This window comes from Bactrocera oleae, chromosome 3, assembly GCF_042242935.1.
Source record: "Bactrocera oleae isolate idBacOlea1 chromosome 3, idBacOlea1, whole genome shotgun sequence".
NCBI classification, from domain to species: domain Eukaryota; kingdom Metazoa; phylum Arthropoda; class Insecta; order Diptera; family Tephritidae; genus Bactrocera; species Bactrocera oleae.
Genome location: NC_091537.1, coordinates 90,984,173 through 91,006,796, shown reverse-complemented (window position 1 = coordinate 91,006,796; position 22,624 = coordinate 90,984,173). Strand labels below are relative to the sequence as shown.

Genomic DNA, 22,624 nt, shown 5'->3' with positions numbered 1-22,624 from the left:
CACACCTAAAGCTAGCAGATCCCAACTGCAACACTCCCGCTCAAATAGACCTTCTATTAGGAAGCGATCTCATACCACAGATTATACTCGAAGGTATTGAGAAAATTTCAAATACACTTCTGGCACAAAATACTATTTTTGGGTGGATCCTAAGTGGACTAGTTTCGGAACCAGTTACCACCATGACCACTCAGGTTGAGGAAATCTCAAACGAATACCTCAATTCACAATTGAAAAAATTTTGGGAGTTAGAAGAACTCCCCCCCATATCAATCACAACCCCTGAAGATCAGTATTGTGAAGACTTTTACAAAGCCACAACTACTAGATCAGATAATGGTCGGTATGTCGTACGACTACCACTAAAACAACAATTTCCCAACACAATCGCCTTAGGTCACTCTCGCACCTCTGCTATACAGCAGTTTTTAAGTATGGAAAAAAACTTACTTAAAAAAGGTGAGCTTAAGCCAGAATACGATGGCGTGTTGGAAGAATACCTCCATTTAGACCACATGGAGGAAGTAAGCCCATGCGAAAAAATCGTAAATGGCAAATATTACTCATTTTACTTGCCTCATCACGCAGTAGTAAAGCCAGACAAAAAAACAACTAAAGTAAGAGTTGTCTTTAATGCATCAAGATCTACTAGCTCGGGGAATTCCCTAAATGATATTCTATTTACGGGACCCACGCTCCAACCAGATTTAATGCTACTCATTTTAAATTGGCGTATATTCAAATACGTATTTAACGGAGACGTCGAAAAAATGTATAGACAAATAGTCGTACATAAAGACGATCAAGATTTTCAGCGAATTATTTTCCGAAAATCTCCCAATAGTCCACTTTGCGACTATAAATTGAAAACAGTTACCTTTGGCGTCAACTGTGCTCCATATTTAGCCATTCGAACACTGCACGAATTGGCAGAAAACACCAAGTCAGAATTTCCTCTGGCTACCCAGGTGTTAAAAACTCAAACGTATGTAGACGATATCCTGTCTGGAAGTCACAGTCTTCCACAAGCATACGAGTCACTATCACAAGTGGTAAAGGCCCTCAATACCGCAGGGTTTCCGTTGAAAAAAATAACGGCGAACCACCCTAACATTCTAAAAAATATACCAAATGAAAATTTGTTAGATACTAATTTCCTTAAATTCGAAAAGGAAAGTACAACAAAAACTCTGGGGATCCAATGGAATGCGATATCTGACCAGTTTTCATACACTACAGAGTCAATATCTGCATTATCCGCCATAACGAAGCGACAAATTCTATCCTCTGTGGCGAAACTTTTCGACCCCGCAGGATGGCTTTCGCCAGTTATGATACAAGCCAAAATTCTAATACAAGAATTATGGCTAGATGGAACCGACTGGGACGAACAAGTAAAACCACTTCGTTTAGAAAAGTGGTCCCAGTTTGCAAACAATCTAAACGATATCTCACAGATACAAATCCCACGATGGGTAAATTATGCCCCAGAGCACAAAGTCGAACTACACGGCTTCTGTGACGCTTCTGAAAAGGCATATTGCGCAACTATATATGTTCGCACACAAAGCGACACTGCGACCACAAGCCACTTACTAGTAGCAAAAGCAAAAGTAGCTCCGCTAAAAACAATAAGTCTACCACGACTTGAACTATGTGGAGCGCTATTACTAGCCAAACTAGTGTCCATTATACAAACGCATTTAAACATGGCACAATATAAATTATATCTATGGTCCGATTCCGAAATCGTATTAGCATGGTTAGAAAAACCACCACATGCATGGAAGACGTATATTTCCAATCGAACGTCTCAAATCCTTGACCTAGTAGGATCAGCCACTTGGCGACATGTGGCCAGTGCTGATAATCCTGCTGATCTAGGTACAAGAGGGTGCAAACCCCTGCCTCTTGCCACCAACACACTCTGGTGGAATGGCCCCCGCTGGTTAACAGAATCTCCCGATTCTTGGCCACAAGCGCCCATGCGCAATATAATTGCCCCAGAAAGTCGAAAAATCGACTCTTTTCATGCAACATCGGATGATACTGACATCCTTGAGCGATTCTCATCGTTCCCCCGAGCCCTCAGAGTAGTTGCCTACATGATCAAATTTATAGAGCAGCTCAAAACTAAAGTTACCGGAACACCTCCAATATACCCCCAATGCGATACATTAACGCACCTTCACTTACAAAAAGCAAAAGGCGCTCTTATCGCATCTACTCAAGCGCGCTACTTCAGCCGAGAAATATCATTGCTAAAAGATTCGAAGCCAATCGATAAAAAGAGCTCACTTTTAGTATTAAATCCATTTCTGGACACAAAGGGTTTGCTTCGTGCGAATGGTCGGCTTGTCAACTCTAGCCTGACATACAACGAACGACACCCCATAATCATACCAGAAAAAGCACGGCTTGCCACATTATATCTGCATTATGTCCACATACTGATGCTACACGCCGAGCACCGCCTCATGCAACAAATAGTCCGCCAAGAGTTTTATATTCCCCGACTTAAGCCTCAAATAAAGAAGTGCATTTACATGTGCAAAGTTTGCACAACGTACAAGCAAAAAATGCGAACGCAGATAATGGCAGCACTTCCACCTGAACGCTGCAATTTTGCTCTGCCCTTTACAACAACAGGTGTCGATTTTGCTGGGCCTTTCCAGATAAAGGCTTCAATGTTAAGATCTCCCACTTTAATGAAAGGCTATGTGGCAGTTTTTGTTTGTTTTACGACAAAAGCTGTTCACCTTGAGCTATGTACAAATCTGACGACAGAGGCTTTTCTCGCGGCATTCGCTCGCTTCGTCGGACGGCGTGGTTTTCCCTCAAAAATAATGAGTGACAACGGCAAAACGTTTATTGGAGCCAAAAGAGCCACTGAGAAACAGTTTGTGGACTTTATCAAACAAGTCTCACCTGAGATTGTACAGAAGTACGCACCCCAAGGCATTAATTGGCAGTTTATCCCCCCAAGCGCTCCTCATATGGGTGGTTTATGGGAATCAGCTGTAAAAAGCTTCAAATCCCACTTCAAAAAAGTAGCTGGAAACTACAAGTTTAATTATGAAGAATTCTCGACCTTATTAATTCGAATTGAAGCCGTACTCAATTCACGGCCAATCACAATCCTCTCGCAAGATCCCTCCGATTTCACCGCCCTAACTCCTGGGCATTTTCTCAAAGGAGCACCCATTCTGGCCATACCTGAGCCAGACGTGGAGTCGCTATCCTTATTAAACCGATGGGAAAGAATCAAAATTCTCCATCACAATTTTAGCCGCCGATGGAAAGAAGATTATCTAAAGGACCTCCACAAGAGGTACCGCTGGAAAGCTCCAGAAAAGGCGCCGAAGCTTGGAGATTGCGTGCTAGTACACGATGATTGTCTCCCCCCTACCGAATGGCGGCTTGGCCGCATAGAAAACCTTCACCATGGTTCCGACGGTCACATCCGAGTAGTCGATCTCCGTACGCAAACCGGAACACTAACTAGACCGCTCGTAAAGCTATGCTTTTTACCCACAGCCGATAATACCGAACAAACGTAAATAATAACCCGATAAGAACCAAAAACCGCTAAAATTAATAAATCAAAAAAAAACCTAAATCCGGTAAAAGGTCGATCGAACCAACGACCCATTTATGCCACTTAACGTGGCCCAAATTTCCAACACAAGCATGCGACAAACTTATAATCTAAATAACTTTTTTCCCATATAGATCATTATGGACGGAAATGCACCAACACCAACGCCAGCAATACGTTCGGCCGTTAATGTGCCACGCCCTGGGGCAAATCCTGCACCCCGAACTACGGCTACCACAGCCCCTCCAATCGCTCCAAGTAGTGGCACGCGGCCACTACCCCCGTCAACATCGCTGTCCGCGGAGCAGCACCGCCTCCGATGCCCGCTATGTCGTCGCCCACACCGGTTGCAACATTGCGGCATATTTAAAGGTATGCCACCAGTCCAACGACAGCAAATCGCCCAGGCACATGGACACTGCCTGAATTGTCTGGCGCACACCCATGCAACAACCGCATGTGAGTCAAGGGGGCTTTGTCAGATGTGCGGTGAGCAACATCACACACTCCTTCACCGTACCGCGAGGCGCGACAATGGTCGACTAACTGCCTCCCATCGCCGCGGCGTAGTCAGGCGACTCCCAAGGCAGGCATCAGCACGACCCCGCCGATCGGCACCCCCTCCGGAGCCACGTTCCTGGCGCCCACGCCACAACGCAATTACGCGCCGTAGTCAGCTTAGGCCACAACCCCGCCGTGCCACTGGGCTGAGCAGCGTCGTCTACACGCTGCAACAACTTCAGCGTCTGCTAGGCTAATATTCGCCTAGGGGGGCCGGGATGGCTAAATGAGCCTACGTCGTCCCGAAAACCTACACCAACACACCTCACACATCACTGACACGCAACATTCACCACATCACCTCTCGCAACATTCACCACCTCACTTCACGCAACATACACCTCACAGAACGACACTACCACCCAGGATACACAACACACTAGGCGATCACCCCACCAACCATCAACAAAAACCACGGACACTCGAAGCGGCGGCACTCTTTTGCGTATCTAAATTCGAAGTGGACATCTCGTCACCGTGCTGATTCCCGTAGAAGTATCGAACCTGACCCGGACAATCAATCCATTTTTCCATTTTTTTCTTTTTTTTAATGCGCTGCGTCGCAAGTGACATTGTATCAAGTGGGTGTTAGATATATTAAAATTCAGTTTACTCGATTACTGCGAAAAATATTCAAGTGTATTCAATTATTGCGAAACGATATTGAAGTGTGAGTGGTGAGTGTAATACTTCCAAAAGGTTGGAAAATAGACAAGAAGAAAAAGAAGAAACGCAAACTCTACGCATTCCAACCCAACGAATCTAAGTAATTTTCGTTGTAGTATTATTGTGTGCGTGCTAACAAATAATTTCCCAGGATAATTGCAGCGGCTTACTTATGATGGAGCCTACGTTAGAACTGAACGCACAAATCTACATAGTATTTGAGACGCTCAAACACCGGCAGCGTGCAGGAAACTTACGCACATTCCTTTATATGAGTTTTCGTACCGAAAAGTTTGCGCACAAACTTTGAATTCGTGCCACTTTTGTGTGTTTTAGTTGTGATTGTTGCAACTTTCCTTGTTTTCTTGTTTGGTTTTGGCTTATCTTTGAGGAAAGTGAAAGTTTTTTATTTCATTCATCTAACAGGACATTTGTGTTTATTAAATTAGGTCTGCGAAACAAAAACAAAAGTGGAGAAAAAATAATAATTGCTGCTGCCTGTTTATGCCACACCCCAAGTCACCAGCAATTATAACGTACACTTTGCGAACAAGCACACCAAAGACTATTAAAATAATAAGAAAATTGTGAAAAGTTAGTAACTTTGTTTTTTCTACTATGCCTTACTCTTCCCTCTACCACGAACTCCATGAATTCCACGAACGGTTGTCAAAGTAGAAGTCTACAGTGTTCCGTCTCACTCCCTACCGAGAAAATTACACCAGCCTAACTTGTAATAACTTTGAGTTGCTGTGCTTTGGCCAACGTTAGCCACATGGGCGTTTATAATTTGTTTGTTGACACAATATAAAGCATATACAAAGGCGCTGAGCAAGCACAACGAGCACTAGGCAGCGCCATTAACATACACGAAGTGTAGGCGCTCTTCACCGGCAGTGTGAGCAAATTAATATGCATGACCAGTGTTGGTTAACAGCATACAAACAACTTCGCTGCTTCAGTGTATCAAACAACACTCAACGCCTCAAAGTATGCACACAAAGCAAAATTGAATACCATAAGTATCTCCGACAATTGAAATGTACAGAGCAGAGGAAAGCTATTCGTGCGCCGAAACGGATCGAGTTCATTATTTGGGTATTAATTTTACATTTTGCGGCATTAATATTAATATTAATATTTTTTCGGTTCGTGTCTCCGGCTCTCGCGAAAATGAGTGTTGTGTACACAAAAGCTTACATAGACAGCATCACATACGTTTTGGGTATGGGAAAATTGTATTTTTGCGCTTCTCCATTCAGTGTGTTTACCCTTTTGGGTGTCCAAAGGTAGCAGCAGGTATTGCTGACCTATACAAGTGGTGGGTGGAGAAGTGTTTGGAATTTTATTTTTTGTAGCTGCTTTAAATACCTTTTTTGAGAGGTTGCTTTTGTGTTGCTACAAATATTTATTTTGTTATTTTTGGTGCTTACAAATGATGAGGAATGCACTGAAGCGTTAATTGTTGGTTTGCAGATTTTGCTGATTTAATTTTGGGCACTAACGCTTTTAAATTTCTAAGATTTAATTCGATATTAATTTTGTACAAGTTTTTACCAAAGTTAAGCCTTACCTATGCACATACGAACTTCTAATTTTTTACCGCTCCTTCTACAATCTCTTCATAATTTGACAAAAACTATTATTTCGCTGCGCTATTTTGTGTAAAATATTCATTCCCACAACTTCTAGTATAACCAAAAATATATGCGCAGAAGCTGAGAAATATACACAAACTTACAGAAACTACAGAAATTTCAGGCCGCCTAAAAAGCTTCGAAAAGTTTTATAAAACTTTCACTAGTCGCGGCGAGGTTTCATAAAGCATTAGATTTTAATTTTTTTATATGAATGCAGCCCGCAAAGCTTTCCCACCTTCTTTAAAGCTTTCACACCTTCTATACAGCTTTCCTTACAGTATAAAATTTTAAATTAAGTTTTTCCATTGTAGAAAATTTATTTTTGACCTGTTTAGCTGAAGTACTTATAAAAAAAATATTCCGAGAAGCTTTCATAGTTCGATATGGCATGCTTAGTTTGAACCTTATTATTTATGTTTTTAAGCTAAGGAATAAACAAAACTTTGCAAGTCTTTCTACAGACCTTGCAAGCCGCCTACAAAGCTTTCACAAGTTGTACAAAGTTTTCATCGGTACTAAAAAGCTTTCGTAAAAGATTACAATTTTTATATGATTTTTGCTGTTGTGGGAAAAATTTATTTTTGACTAGAATTTGATCCCAAAATTTTTTTAAATAAAAATATATCGAAAAGCTTTTAGAGTATTATATGATATATTTTAAGTTTGAGTCAAATTATATTTATCAAAAAAATTCATAGTGTTATAGATTAAAAAATCTTAAGAATTTCAAAATTTCTCATCAACACTTTTTTTTATCACATTTGACATAACTGTTTACATTTTTAAAAATATAATCTGCCCCGTCAACAGCCACACATGCTGACATTGCATGCCACATTTACTCCTGTCAAAGTGGCTGTCATAAAAGGGCGTTGCAACCCAAGTCAGCAGCTAGCAGTTGCAAGGCAAACAAAAAATTGCTTCCACAATAAAAACAAACACACAAAAAAAAATAAAGAAACAGTGTAGGGTTGTTGCAAAAGTTTGAAAAGTAGTACAAGCAAAAGTACTTTTAAAGCTTTTTGTAAACAGGCTTTTTGTGGCAAAAGTTTTTTCCGCTGCATTTCAAAAATATTACTGAGTAGTCGGTTTGCAAAAAATAAAGTGAACAACCAAACTAACATGCAACTTTTTTCACCATCACCCTATGTATATGCGCATATTTTGTTGCTTTTGCATTTTTAAGTAGCTTCCGTTGCTCTAGTCTAGTGTTTTGCAGCTCCCGCTTTTAACTATTGGTAAAAATGCATTGAATTTGCATGCAAATAGGTGTTGAAAGTACCTGCTCCATATTTCCGAGTCACCATTTTTTGGTTTGGCCATTTTGAGTGAGTGTTAGTTGCCACATATGCGTTGTGCCGCTTTGATATGCAAAGATTTGCTAGTTTTTTTTTTTTTTTTTTTTGCTTTTATGCTCTGATTTGCATGCTTACAAAAGTACTTTGTGTTGCAGAAATATGCAAAATCCTAAACGAGCTTTTATAAGTAAGCACTATGCTATGCTGTATCGAACGTGTGCTTTTGTGTGCCAGTGTTTCTAGGTGGTTGTATGTCCTTCGTTTTCCTTTTAGTTGGCTGCATACTTTGTGCGCTCATTAGAATGTGGGTTGTGGCATACTTGCAACTAAGTTTGGCCACATGTAAGTAAAATGGAGCAAATTTTTTTAAGATTTTCATTTTTAATGCATATGTGATATGGTAGATGGAGAGAAGCAGGGCGCTGAGTGTAAGAATTTTTAATCAAGATTCTTTGGTTAGAAGTTGATTGAACTCTCTACAATGGGTGTACATATTTAAGGCATTTCCCATCGTTGCAGTTGAACACATATGTACATATATACAGAGTTTAGGATAGTAACTCATTTCATTGCATTTTATTTTATTTTATATCTAATATGAAACAATAATAAATATCGATTTTAGTATAGGGATTTATATGAAAATACTATGTTTAACGTAACCAAATATTCTATTAAGACAAGAAAAAATCTATTTAATATAAGAAGAAGTTAACTTCGGCTGCATCGAAACTATAATACCGATCACAGGTGCATTTCTTATAGCATAAAAGGGCTCAAAAAAAACTTTATCTTGATTGTAATCTTTCAGTTAGTATGGCAGCTATATGATATAGTGATGCGATCTAAACAATATTTTTGAAATTATAGCCGTGGATTGGAAAATAATCATTGCTAAATTTCATGAAGATATAATTACAAATAAAATAGTTTTCAATGCAAGAACTTAATGTTGATCGTTCAGTTTGTATGACAGCCATATGCTTTCGTGCTCCGATATCAGCGATTCCAACAAATGCGCGACTACTTGGTGAGAGAAGTACTTGTGGACAATTTCAGATTGATGTCTTCAAAAATGAGGGACTGGCTCGCATATATACAGCAGAACAGACGGACATGGCTATATCGACTCGTCTTGTCACGTTGATCATTTGATATACTTTATATGGTCTCTGGCGTTTCCTTTTATGAACTTTTTCCTGTTCAGAGTAAAATTTTATATTTTTATACTATCATATATTAATAATTTTAATTATTAGATAATAACTCAGTTTGTTTCCCAGGAATTTGATTTTAATAAAATAAAAAAAAAATTTGTAATATATTCCCAAAATTTTTCTCATATAAGTTTCATCCCTTTAAATTAAATAAATCTATTAACATCCACTATATATAATATTAATTCCCCAAACTGCACTAATCCTTTTAAAAATAGCCTCAACGTAACTCGCTTCATTTACAAGCCACGAGTCACACGTGCTCGCTGTAAGCCGACAAGCACTCCTCTCACCGCAGCTAAGTTCAAGCAAAGACTGCCAGACAGACTAGTAAACATACAAACATACATGCAACCAAGTCGCGAGCTGCCACATCGCCTCCCCTGCTGGCCGCTGTGATAAATGAAGACTGCAACTGTCAAATAATAAACGACCCTCAATAGTCGCCATTTTTCAAATAAACTGTCGCATTTTTGTGCACTAAACGTTTATCTTAACATTTGACGTCGAGTCATTTGGCATTTGACTGGGGCGTTTGACAGTTGCCGCTCGCCGACGAGAGGACGCGTACGCGAGGAGTAGCTAGTTTGGAGAGACTCGCAAGCGCATCAATTTGACTTGATGACACGCTTGGCAGTGAAGCGCGACCGTTAAAGAGTGAATGATGATAGTGTTATTGGTGGCATTGGAGCTTAGTCTTATATGAAGCCTATCTGTCTATGTGCTAGTATTTATAGCAGTGTGTGGGTGTAGCCTGTGTTGACAGCAAAGTGTGTAGGGAATTCATTTGCATTTTGAATTGTTTGCATGCACTGGGGAGTTCTGTTATAAATTGAAGATTTTTCGGGTTATTAGTGCTGTGCATGAGTGAGTGGGTATGGAACTATATTTTCGGTTGGTGATAAGGAAGTACATAGTAAGCAAATTAAAGATGAGCAATATATTGTACTCGTAGTTGTATTGAGGTAAATAGGCGATATAAATTAAGGCTATAAATATTTAGTCTTTGATAATAGCAAAGAGCAGGGAAGTCAGTACGAATTAATTTTCGTTTATTTTATGACTGTTTTGAAATCTTGTTGATAGATAGATATAGTTATATAGCTGATACACTCGTATTGAAGTCATTTAAATAAAAATGACTCACTGTATCTAATTATATGTACATATATTATATAATTACTATAAGAAAATACTTACTGTTGGCATTAATAACAAATTAGTTGACAACTAGTTGGGGACTAGTTACAGCCTAGTTGGGAACTGGTTGCTGTCTAGTTGGAGACTGTTAGGAACTCATAACAAACTAGTTAGGAATTAGGAATGGTCTAGTTTGGTATTAGTTATGAACTAGTTATGGACTAGTTTCATAGAATTTACTCAATTATTATCCAAAGCTAGTTCTTTACTAGGCCCAAGATAATCTGTAACTAGGCCGTAACTAGTACCTAACATTCACATAATGAGCACAAACTAGTGCGCAACTATTGTATTTAGAGATAGTTGGTTCAAAACCTAAATCCTTTTTTTTTTTACCATATATAATTAGATATTGTGATTCAGTCGCCAATCTGTTCAAAAAAAGATATGTTCAATTTCCCAGTGCTTGAAACTCTGCTCTTTCAAAGTCATTTATAACCCAAAACAACAACAAGTTATCAAAGCCTTGAAAACTGCTCTTTTAGAATATTTATAAGCTGCTTTTTCAAAATATTTATAAGCAAAAACAACAACAAGTTATCAAATTGAATTCGATACCAGAGATATTTTTACTGTTAGCTAGTTTTGTTTTACAAATTACTGTCAAAAATTAAGCTAAAAATTTAATTTAAAAACGCAAAACTCGATTTTATAGAAAATGTTAGATATGAATGCTACTACATGAATTTAAGGCATTTTTAAAATTTTATTTTGAGCGAAAATAAGCATTTTTGCAAAATAGAAAATTTTGACCATCAAATATTTATTTACCAATAATTAACTAGATTAAGTGGAAAATGTCCTACAATATTTTTTAAAACGCTTAAAAAATAGTTTTCGTCAAAAGGCGATAAATTTAATAGACTTATTTAAACATTATATTCATTAAAATTTTGGCGTATTTATTCTTATAAAAAAACGTTCGCACCATTTTTTTAAACATTTTTTTAAAAAATTTTTTCTTAATCGAAATTTTGCACAAATAAATCTTTAAACTAAAATCAAATCTAAAGCACTCAATCATACGACATATTGAAGTCAATGGCGCTAGCAGATAAGCAAGTACTGAAATAATTAAATACTAATATCAGCGCAAAAAACATTCAATCACTTTCACCAAACAAACAGGCGTTCAACTTTCACAACCAACTCATCTTCATCATTAATTTCCACTTTAATTATCTTGCTGCGCTTCAAACAAGCAAACAAAAAAAGAAATTAACAAAAAACACAGTAAAGTAACAAATGTAATATAAGCGGCGAACAAAGGGGTTGTTGTTGTCAGTTCCACCCTTCAGGCCGAACAGCTAAAGCAAACCACTTTGTTGTAATGCAAATTCCAGACAGTCACGTGGTTAGCGAAAGTATGTAGCGGCAGCAGTTTGTTGCAAACACCCACCAATTTCAACCAATTTCGAACAAACACTAGCCATAACAATAACAATAACAGCAAACATAATGCGCGTAAATGCAACAATCGTCCGAGCAAAATGAGGGTGTCAATGTCAACACTTTCCCCCCCGACAGCCTAAATGTTTGTACAAGCCAAACGTGGGCGGGGATGGGTGCAAGGTAGACACGAAAGCCAAGTGTAATGCTCTGCAATGTGCATGGTAAATCTGTGTGTGGAGAGAGAAAGTGCAAAGCTAGGTAACAACAACAAAACGCTAACAGAAAAGAAGAGTAAATGCAAACGAAGTACACGGTTACGAGTGTATTTACACAGCCTCAGTCGGAGGGTTGTCGACGACCGTGCATTAAATGCTGATTTTAAAATTACATTATTAGAAAATGATGATCGTCTGAAATCCGAGATGAGCCAAAGCGGGTGTGTGAATGGCTGATTCAGCTACACCGGTGTACACATGTTTTAATGTAACTCTAGTTATTTGTTGTTGGACGCTTAAATGCTCATTTCAGGGGTAGCATTTCCGAATTGCAGAGTTGTTTATAATATTTTTAGAGAAAAGCAAATATTTATTTTTCAACACTAATGGCTTTGGCAGTCGGCGCGTATTTTAGCTGGTAATGATTGCTGAAGCGAGTAAAGGCATATTTGCCGTCAAATATGAGCCATTTCGCTGCGCGCTAGGTTGGTGTTCCTTAGTCACAAAAGTTGAAGCGAAATGAATTCGAGTGGAAGCAACAACAAAGTAACGTAGTCTATTTCCATACGAGATGGCACTAACTTTCAGCTTGTCTAAAACTGGCTGTCTTGAAATCATCTAGCTTACATGATTTCTAGCAGTTCGATTCGCCACTACATATGAATTTTGAATGTGCCTGCATACCTAAATGGAACTTAGTTGATATATCGTAATAAGTTAATATAGTGTTCCTGGCCATGGCTAGCTTCCTCGACGTTTTGAATGTGGTGTTGGGGATTTTCACAGCCTACTTAAGCTTGTCGAAAAAGAAAACGAGTGGACGAATTTGGGAACCTTTTCAATAAGATTATGAATTAACAACAACAAAACCAGTTATCACGAGTATGCCCAAAAACATAATCCATCTCTTTCCAGTTGAGTTTTTGTTTCTGGAGATAGTAGATATGAGAGAAAAGCTCAATAATTAGCCCTTGTTCCGATTATATTGGAAATCGATGACTCAAATACACTCCATTGCAAATTGTTGTCATTTTCTCCCAAGCAGCTTGCTCATTTGCTGTTACCGCCAATATCGAATCACTATAGTATATAGCTACTATTCAAACCGACCGATCAAAGTCAACTTTTTGTACGTAATTTTTTTTTATTTGACAAAATATCATCTCTAAATATTTCAGTGATTATTTTTCAAAGCAGCGCTACAACTTCCAAAAAAGTTGTTCAGATGGGTCTACTATAGCTGCCATTCTTACTGATAGATTAAAATCAAGACCTTTTATAGTCTTTTATGCTTATAACCAGAAAAAAAGGTTTTTACAAACTTTGTGGCAAACTTAATATACACTGTTGCAAGAAAGCTGGTGTTCCACAGTCTTCGTGCTTTCGTTTGCTGCATTTATGGGCCTTACGGGAGCTCAGTAAGAGTTGGCCAGCAACAAGGCACTTGTAGGGTTGCGAAAGCTGAAAGTTGACCTCACAAAAATTTAGCTTATTTACCTAACCTAACCCAACTTATGCTTATAAAATGTGCTTCTGAAGGGTATTATTGCTTTGGTGCAGCCGAAGTTTACGATGTTTCTTCTACCTCTAAGGTAGCATTACATTTTTTTAGATGCTAAAATCCTTTTAATATTATAAACTTTAAAGAAATACATATCATTTTGTTCGCTTATATGTATAAGTATATAATTCTCAACCGGTTTATAAAATTTATATTTCAAATATATTTGTGCACAAAGCGAATAGTAAGACAACCATTTTTTTCGATAAATTCACTATGCATGATTATTAGTGTTTCAATTTGAATTTATATTTTCACGATCTTGAAGAGAATTTCGAATTTTGCTGATAAAGACTATCAAATTTGTAAAGGAACTTTCATACAAACCTACATAGCTCTGTACATGACCGGAGTTTAATAATGTTTAGTAATAGTATAGCGCTGCAAATCATAAGTTCGAGACCACAACAAGTATTATACAAAGAGATGGCAATCGCAAGCATTTACACGCTTATTAAATGCAGACACGAAACACTAAAAGTGCAAATATTTTCAAAATTCGCTACGGGCTGTAAATACAACTGTGCATGCATGTGTACATATACATATAACCAAGGGAACGTGAGCAAGTGTTGTTAGCAATTATTTGGGTAATACCATAATAATGCCCGCCCAACGAAGGTGAGCAACAAAGCGCAGCAACTCAACACATACGAATACATTTATGCAAAAGACAACAGACAAATCTTGCAACCAAAGCGGTCTTCGTATGTACATACATGTGTGTGAATATGTTTATAGATAGCAACGATATGCGGCATAATGGGCATATCCAGAGCCATGCAATTTTCGAAATTAGTTTTGCCTTAGCAAATAATTATGGGCACATTTTAAATTTCTAAATACATCCATAACTGTATTTGGCATGCACACACAATATGTATAAACCTACATACATACACACATATTCATTTACATTTATGTATGTCTATAGACAAAGGCTGTTGGATTATTTCACTTTGCTTGCTTATTTGTTTATTTTTTGGGGTTATATCCTTGCGATGGTACTGCACAACTATTGAGCCAGCAACTTGCCACATGCAACTGGCGACTGACGACGACATGTTCAGTAAAGTGTCAAAAAAGTGGGGTTGCTCGCTTGTGCAATAGTTTTTTGTGGATGGTTTGTTGCGTGCCGCAAACAGCGGTTCAACAAAATGCTTACGAAAATTTATTTTGTTAAAAAACGAAAAAAAAAATATTGGAAAAAGGTAAGTGTGTTTGAGCCGTAGCTAGTAAGTGATGGTGTTGATGTGGATGATTTTTGCTTTGATTCTAAGCTCAGATAGGCATATCTATTGTTGTTGTCATAATGCGTTGCTGATATTTTTGCTAGCGCAAATCCGACCAGAGAAAACCAAACAACCAGACAGCTACGCATGTTTGCTGGTTACTATGTATACGCCCCACACCCCCATACAGCCTTAACTACTCACCAGCAGCCCCGCAGTCAGATCAGTCATTGAATTTTGCTGCGCGCCAGCCAACGAGTCGACACCCTGGTGTCATGCTGAGTTCAGCTTGTTTGTTTACGAGATGGATTTTTGTATATTTTGCGCATTTTTAATTTGATTTCCAAAATTTCGGGGTTGAGTATGCACGAAATGAAATGTTTCCCTAGAGTACTTGGTAATAAAAAAGCTGTTGTTGTTGTTTTTTCTTACGTTTTTTGCAATACATTTTGGTTTCATTTATGTTTTTCATTTCTATTTGCAGTTTTTCGTTTTTGCTGGCGCATGCATTTGACAGTTAGACAGCTTTGTAAGTATGTCAGCGGAAGCACTATACCGTTATTGGTGTAAAAACAACCATGTATGTATCCGCTTTGTGGTGGTTATCCTGCTATGGGCGCGGAGTGTGAAGTGTTTTTAGGGAGGGGAAAAAATTATTTTCATTTATTCTTAGCGGTAAATTCATTTAGGAGTTTTATTGAGTGCGTAATTTGCATTCAGCTGCTGTAATATGCTCAGTTTTGTTTGTGTTCGATCGCTAAGTGTCGGTAAATTACAGGGTGCGCTTGAGTGGGTGGTGGAATCAGTGGGTTAATGAAGGTTTTGCAGCAGTTTGACTCGGTAAATTTGTGTTGAAGTATATGAAATTGATTAAAATCTTGCAAGCAGCCACCAAATAATTTGTAATCTGGTGATAAAGAAGTGTGAGAAAAAGTTTGTATATTAATAAGAATGTTTTCTTCCATTTAGAGTTATGCGGGTATAAAGACATTTTATTGTTTTCTAGAAATTTTGCGATTATCGCTTTGTATAATTATTCGTAAACAATGAGTTTGTTTATTTTATTGACATTACTTTGGTTAATGATTTGGATTAATGCGCCTGATTGTAGGCAACGTTTTTATTTGAACATTAAATAACGTAGCTCAGCTCTAGGATGAAATTTTTTTTAGCTTCATAAGAAATGAAAAGAATAAAGTGAATGCATAAGCTCATTCCAACCAAGCTCCGCAGGAATTGAAAATCAGTATAGAGATGTATGCAACCTTGCGTTGTGCTATTGGAACACACTCCCTCACCTATTGGCCAAAGTTGGCCGCTTCTTGCCAATTACTTGCTTCAGACAGTTCAATTTTTGATAATACAGGTCATAATAAAGTGTTTGGTTGCAAGGAAGGAGCTCATACGTTGCAGATGATTCCCAGCCAATCTCTACCAAAGACACAGCACCTTTCTGATCGTCAGTCCGGGTTGGGCCACCGTTTGCGAGGCTCACTGCGATCACACTTATATAACGGTAGCTACAGATTACTAAAGCAAATGGAAAAATAGTGGATTTCTTCTTACTAGACCTAATGTAGACCATATGTGGTTATAATATGAATGTGATGCCTAAAAATATTTGACGATAGTTTGGAAACAGCTTTAACTTAAATTTTATAATTAATTTTTCTTTAGAGGACTGCAAACCAGAGGAGTAAAATGGAAAATAGCTGATGAAATCAGGCTTGTATTTTCATTACCACTACAAAAAGTGGCATTGTAAGCTGGTATAAGTAAAGGTATCGCGTTTATAGAAAGTTTCTGAATAGAAAACTGAAGAATGCATCTCATTTTAAACACTACAAATCTGCCTAGGGTTCCTTAAGTTTAATAAAGAGCGATTAATTACATCAGTAAAGGTTTGAAGTCGAAGAATTTATGGAATACAAATTGGAGGATTTCAAATGTGATTGACTAAACGCTGTATAAGCTAAACTTGTCAGCTTTTGGAAATACAAATAAATTTTGTTCTTTTATAAGTCTTTAGTCTGCTTTAGAAAAAAAAAATATTTTTTCTTATTACCAATACTATTTCATATCTAGTACTTCTTGAAAATACGATTTTTTCCACCTTCGTTGCTCATTTCCAATAATGATCACATATTCAAAAGACAAATCATTATAGCCATCATCATCCCCATCAGCGTTATCATAAATTGTAATCATTGCTTGCCATTAGTGTGTTGATGGGGCACCATTTCGCCAATACAATATCAATTATGGGAATTTGCACGTATGTCTGCTTAAGACGCTCGTCGACTGGGGGGTGCACACACACATACCCGACTACAATTGCAAACACACACGCACTTGCATACAAACATACATAGATGAACTCATTCATTCACATCAACAGCAATGCATTACATGGCTTTACCCTTGGCGAAAGGCTATATGCAGAAAGGAGGGGGAGAAGAAGGCACACAACAGCATGCGAGCGTAAAGCCTTCAAGCAATAAAATTCCGTTTCGGCACGAAGGAGAAGTGCTGAGCACGTGGAAAGCGTGCTGGCAGCTTTTTCGCTTACTCTTTTTGCTTGCCCAGCGATATGCGCGTTTTTTGCCTACTTGTTCTCAATTTATATATTTATTTTTTTAGCAAGTCGTGCGTATTGGTTTTTGTGTCCTTTCTCAGGCTTCCCTTTTTGGATCTGCTAATATTTATGCCTGACAAATAAATCCCGTCTGCTTTTTCTACACAGGAGTATTCAATTCCACTCACTGATATTATGGTCGTTGAAACGCCCATTTTATGTTTGCTCTCGCTGTTGTTGTTGTTTTGTGGTGCAACGAAATCCAGGTTATTAATTTTACTCTGTTTGATTTTGCGTTTCGTTTGCTTGTTTATTTCCACTTTTTTACTTCACCCACACATTAAAAAGCGCAGACGATCACACAAACTCTCACAAATATATTTAGTTGCACATACTTGTATTCTATAAAAATTTTCTGTTTCATACAGCTTTTGCTCTACTTCCGTGTGTTTTCCGTTATTCTATTTCCTGTTATGCTGTTCACACGCACACTTACAGACACATTCACAAATTTTCCTTTTCTTGTTTATTTGTGTTAGTTTAGTGTCGTTTCCTTTGCTTAGTGTCCATCTGTGTTTGATTTCGCCGGCAATAACTACTCTTGCTTATTGGCTGCTTCCCCTACTTTTTGGTTGTGTTTACTGTTGTCCTTTATTGCTATTTCCTTTGTTTTTTCGTCGTTGTTGACATTATTGATGAGCGTCAGCTTGGCCATTTCACAGCAGCAACAATGTTCGCTCGCTTGTAACTACGTAACGTAACATTCGCTAACGGCTGGCAAGGATCAGCGGTTACCTAACGACATATAAGTATGTATATGTGTGTGCGTGTCGCTGTAGATTAGCGTTTTGCCATAAATTCACGGGGATCAAGTTTCATTTGGCAGTTGTACAAGTCTTAGATATTCATGCGTTGGGCTTATGTTACGTAAAACCTTCACGTCTTCCTTTTGCTGAGGAAGAATAGTTCCTATTTTTTAGAAATATTCCGCAGAAATGTGATTACTAGCTGTTAGAACAAACTAGATGCATAGATGAGCCTCCAGCATTAATTTTGCAAAAGAATAATTTCCCAGGAAGCGGCATGACCTTTCTTATTGAGCCATCAATGGGCTGAACGTGTCTAGTTCATTAGTGCAAAATCTCTGACATATTTGAAGAATATGGATACCCGTTACATAAGGTCTGAGGGCAATTATTTTTCCACTAGCTTTAGTAATCAGTATCTCGTATTGAATAGATGCTAAGTGTTGTGCGAAGTGTTTGCCAAGTGAGAGGTGTTTGAAGCAAGGGTTGTGAAAATCCCAGACAAAAAAGGATATGTACCAAAACGCAGACGCTAATTAAAGGAGCTATGAAATATACGCGAGTCCTTTGGTTCCTCTATACAGTCTTGCGCGCGGAAGAACGCACTTCCAAAAATTATTCATTTTATTTATTCAGTATCTCATTCAAAGTATTCCAAAAATATGCTTAAAAGAAGATGTCGACCACAGCGCCATCTATGAGCTCAAACTTACAATAGCAGTGGATCAAATTCAATCACAGAAATGTTAGTTAGTTTAGTTTAATCTCTTTTTAAGATATCAACGATACTTTGAACGAGTCTTTGAAAAATAAATGTCTACAAAATGCATCCCTTATATTTGGCCCCAGTACTTAATTACCTTTCAAGTAATCCAATGCAAAATTTATCAATATTCTTTGATCTTCATTTTTTCAAGCGACTATCTCTTGACCGCTGCTTCTGTTAACTTTAAAATATGTTTTCATTTTTTCGCCCTAAAATATTGCATCGCAGCATTCAAGCTTCACTTGCCGTGGCATTTTCTTGCAAAGCGGCGTGTGCTATTCCATCCGCACTCCCTTGTTGATTTATTTGTTGATTACATATCAAAAGAAATAAAAGCATAAATACAAAAATGTACAGCAGAGGTAAGGTACAGCAAAACTAGTAGCAGCTGCAGCCTGGGGATAACTTGTAAACATTTTTTATGACTCATCAGTTACGTAAAAGCTGCTATAGATGCGTAGGCAGCAAGGATACTTGTAATGTAAAACGCTAAGTGGTTGTTTTATGTAGCAAAACATGTTTGTGTGTGATGACTTACAGGTAATTGCAGTTATTTCTCAAGTCCTTAGGGCTTGCTTGCCTATGCAACGCTGAGCAATTATTTTTTTCGTAGCACACTATTGGGAGTGAGGCAAATACATGCCTGCAACTAAAGCGATTGCATTTTAGTTGTTAATACTAGCAGCTGGGGACTGTAAGTTTGTGAAATTAATGAAGGCAGCAATGCAAGCGAATCAAGCATTATTTACGCTTAAGAAAACGTCTTAAAGTAGGCAGTCAATAACTGCTAAGCCTTGTTTTACAGCTAAACAACTGAGTGATGCTAAGATGAGATGATGCGCTTGTGTTGTAAAGTGATTAATTATAGCGGTAATTCATAAACAACAACAAATTACATAAGTTGTTGTAAAAAAATTGTTCGTATAAAATGTGAAGAGCATCTTATTAAGCAAAAGCAAACTACAATACAATGTTACATGAAACATAAAGGATGACCAGCTTTCAGTCTTGAAGCGTTATCAGTCATCCTGCTGCCAACACAGCAAAGTGGCAATAAAAGTAAACGATAATGATGGAAGAAATGCAAACCAAGTGCTATTTAAGAAAATAGTGAAAAATCGCAAAAAGTGTAAAGGAGCAGAGAAGTAGCGAACGTACACGAAACGACTGCAGAATATACGACTGCCATTCATATATGTAGGTGGAGTTGGCGGAAACTGTAACTAAGCGGAAATTGCAAGAAACTGTAACAGCGAAATGCAAGATAATGAGAGGCGATACAAATCCCAGCACTGGCTTGTAATATAACGAGAGAAAAATCGTTGAAAAAAGTGTGCGGCGAAGTGAATTTTAAAAGGCAGAGCATGACAATTTAAAGTGTTGGGCGTTAAGTGAGCGCAACTTAAAAGCACTTAAGTTACAATGACGACGATTAAGCTGCTACAAAAACAAAGTGTGGCAATCGCAATTGCCCAGCATAAAAACGATACAGCGAAGCAACAAAGCGGTTCAACTGGCAGGTATTTGACGCTCTACTAAGAATATCGTAAACTGTTGCCTACAATTAGGCGTTGATATAATTGAAATTCTAATTTTACTAAGTTTAATACTTCTCACTTTCGTATATTGACTTTTTAGTTGGTAAACTATTATGTATATAATTTAGCGCTTAGTGAGATAACCACCATAGTGCTAGTGCTGGACTTGGCTGCAATGATTTAATAATCAACAAAATCAGTAAGTTGCACTTTAACCAATTTCAACAAACAATGAATGGCAACGTCGAAGACGTAAATGATCAACCAGACTCAGTTTTTGAGATATCGATCTGAAACCTTGCACACGCTCTTTTCTCTCCAAAAGCGGTTCATTTGTCGGAACTGATATCATATAGCAGATATCGGATCACTATAGCATATAGCTGCCATACAAACTGATCGCTCAAAACAAAGCCACTATTTAACTAAAAGATGTCAGCATACTTAAGTATATATCTATCTACCTTATCAATATTAAATACTATACTCATTTTTGAAGCTGCCGCATGAGAAATTATTTTATATTTGTCGAATAAGCTCATATGAAGCGTAAAGCCTGCGCACTCATGTTTAATGACAGCAACAAAGGGCCGCTTGTCAGTCTTCCATGTGGGTGCACTCATACTAAGAGCGCCTTGTTGCAGGCAATTTGCACAATTTTCCACGAAATTAAGCTGCATATCTGCATACAAGAAAGTCTTGCATAACGGCAGTGCAGCGCCGGCATTAATGCAATATGTGTAAAGAAGAAGAAGAAAAAGAAATTAAAAACGCATTTGCCAAAACAGTGCTGGCAAATAGCGATGCAGCGTTGCCATATTGCAGTAACAGAGAAATATTCATATTTTTATTGCCTTACACAACAGTTGCTTTTAATAGCGAATCTAGTAGAGGAAATGCGAGGAAATAAAGTATAAAAATACGCGCATAACGGTAATGGCTTATATTGAAGTGTATGTGTGCATGAAAAGTGCTTTATGCTTAAGCGCATGTCAGTGCACGTGTGTGTGCATTTTATTGAAAGCAATCGCCTGATGGAAAGCTGAGCAAAAAATACGAAATAAAAAAAAAATTAAAAAATTAAAAATATTGTATACAGCAATGCGAAATGCATTTCATTTTGTCAACCTACTCAGGCATGTAAGCGCAACGTATGCACACACACTCACACATGCGCACTGGTTGAGAGCGGAGCGGGCGGGTTGAGAGCCAAAAAATTATGCACGTTTGCAATGAAATTAACACTGGCTAGTGGAAATCAAATAAAGCGGCAGCGGAAATGAAATAAAATGAATTTTTAACCGCCAACAAACTGAATCAAGCGACCGCATGGCACAACAACAACAGTAAAAATAATAAATAGCAATAACAACAATACAAATGGCAAGAACATAATTCATAACGGCTCTGATGCATCAATGTCTGCGAATGCGATTATAGCTTTGTGCTTGTGTGTGTGCAAAAGTGTGTGTGCCGGCTCACTAATAAATTCTCAACTTAATGCATGGCATAATGTAGGCATTCACTCAATTTATATAAACATATTTGCATATGCAGCAGCTTATATTATTGTACGCATACATGCAGCTATTTGTAGTTGCCACATGCGCTCATGCGCTGCAAAAGAGTTATTAAAAATACGCTAGCATAATTGTAGGCGCCCGTGCGCGCATTTATTATAATTGGCGTTGGTTTTGCGCGCTGCACTAAAGTATTGCAACAGCAGTGCTATAATTATCACTGCGAGTATGTATGTATGTATGTGTGTGTGTGTGTGTTTATGTGCCAGTCGTCATTATTTACAATTTTAATTTGGAGAAAATGCTCAGCCTGCGCTCATAGTTGTTGTTGTATTTATGCGCGTGGCCATGTGTCTGCGGCTGATTACAAATTGCTATTAAAAAAATTGTAAAAATGCACTTCATATAAATGTTGCTGATTAAAATCACCGTTAAGTGTTAAATATGTTGCAAACAGATGTTGTCGGATAATTTTACATTATGCTTGTTGTGACGTACGTACAGCAGTAAATAAATAAATTGTTAAGTCTGCAGCCATTGCTTTATGGTTTATGGCAGTACAAGAGTTTGTATTTTGTGTTCAATTGATTTATGCAATACAAATGCAGAAATGTAAAGTACTTGCCTACGAACTTTCAGCTGAATGAGTTATAAAATTTATAATAATACGTTTTTTTTACTTACAGGTACTAGAAAAATATTGTACAATGTTTTAAACAAATTTTTAGTACATAAAATACTTAAAAATTTTGTAAAAAATTGTTGAAATATTGAAATACCGAAATTTTGCAACAACAAAAATGCAACTTTTATAATTCGAATTTATTAATAAAAACATA

General features: G+C 37.6%; 2 protein-coding genes across 4 annotated transcripts in view; one reads left to right on the top strand and one right to left on the bottom strand.

The window, feature by feature from the left end:
• sick (sickie) overlaps nucleotides 1–22,624 on the bottom strand; it is a 417,791-nt gene that overhangs the window by 326,867 nt on the left and 68,300 nt on the right. The window lies entirely within an intron of this gene.
• On the top strand, nucleotides 896–4,603 carry LOC138856341 (uncharacterized). Its single transcript, XM_070107202.1, has one exon. It carries the CDS (start codon nucleotides 3,739–3,741, stop codon nucleotides 4,354–4,356), a length of 618 nt encoding a protein of 205 aa, XP_069963303.1. The 5' UTR covers nucleotides 896–3,738; the 3' UTR covers nucleotides 4,357–4,603.

Bases quoted from the DNA above. Each gene is read 5' to 3' on its own strand.
- LOC138856341 (XM_070107202.1), top strand. From the start codon at position 3,739: ATGGACGGAAATGCACCAACACCAACGCCAGCAATACGTTCGGCCGTT.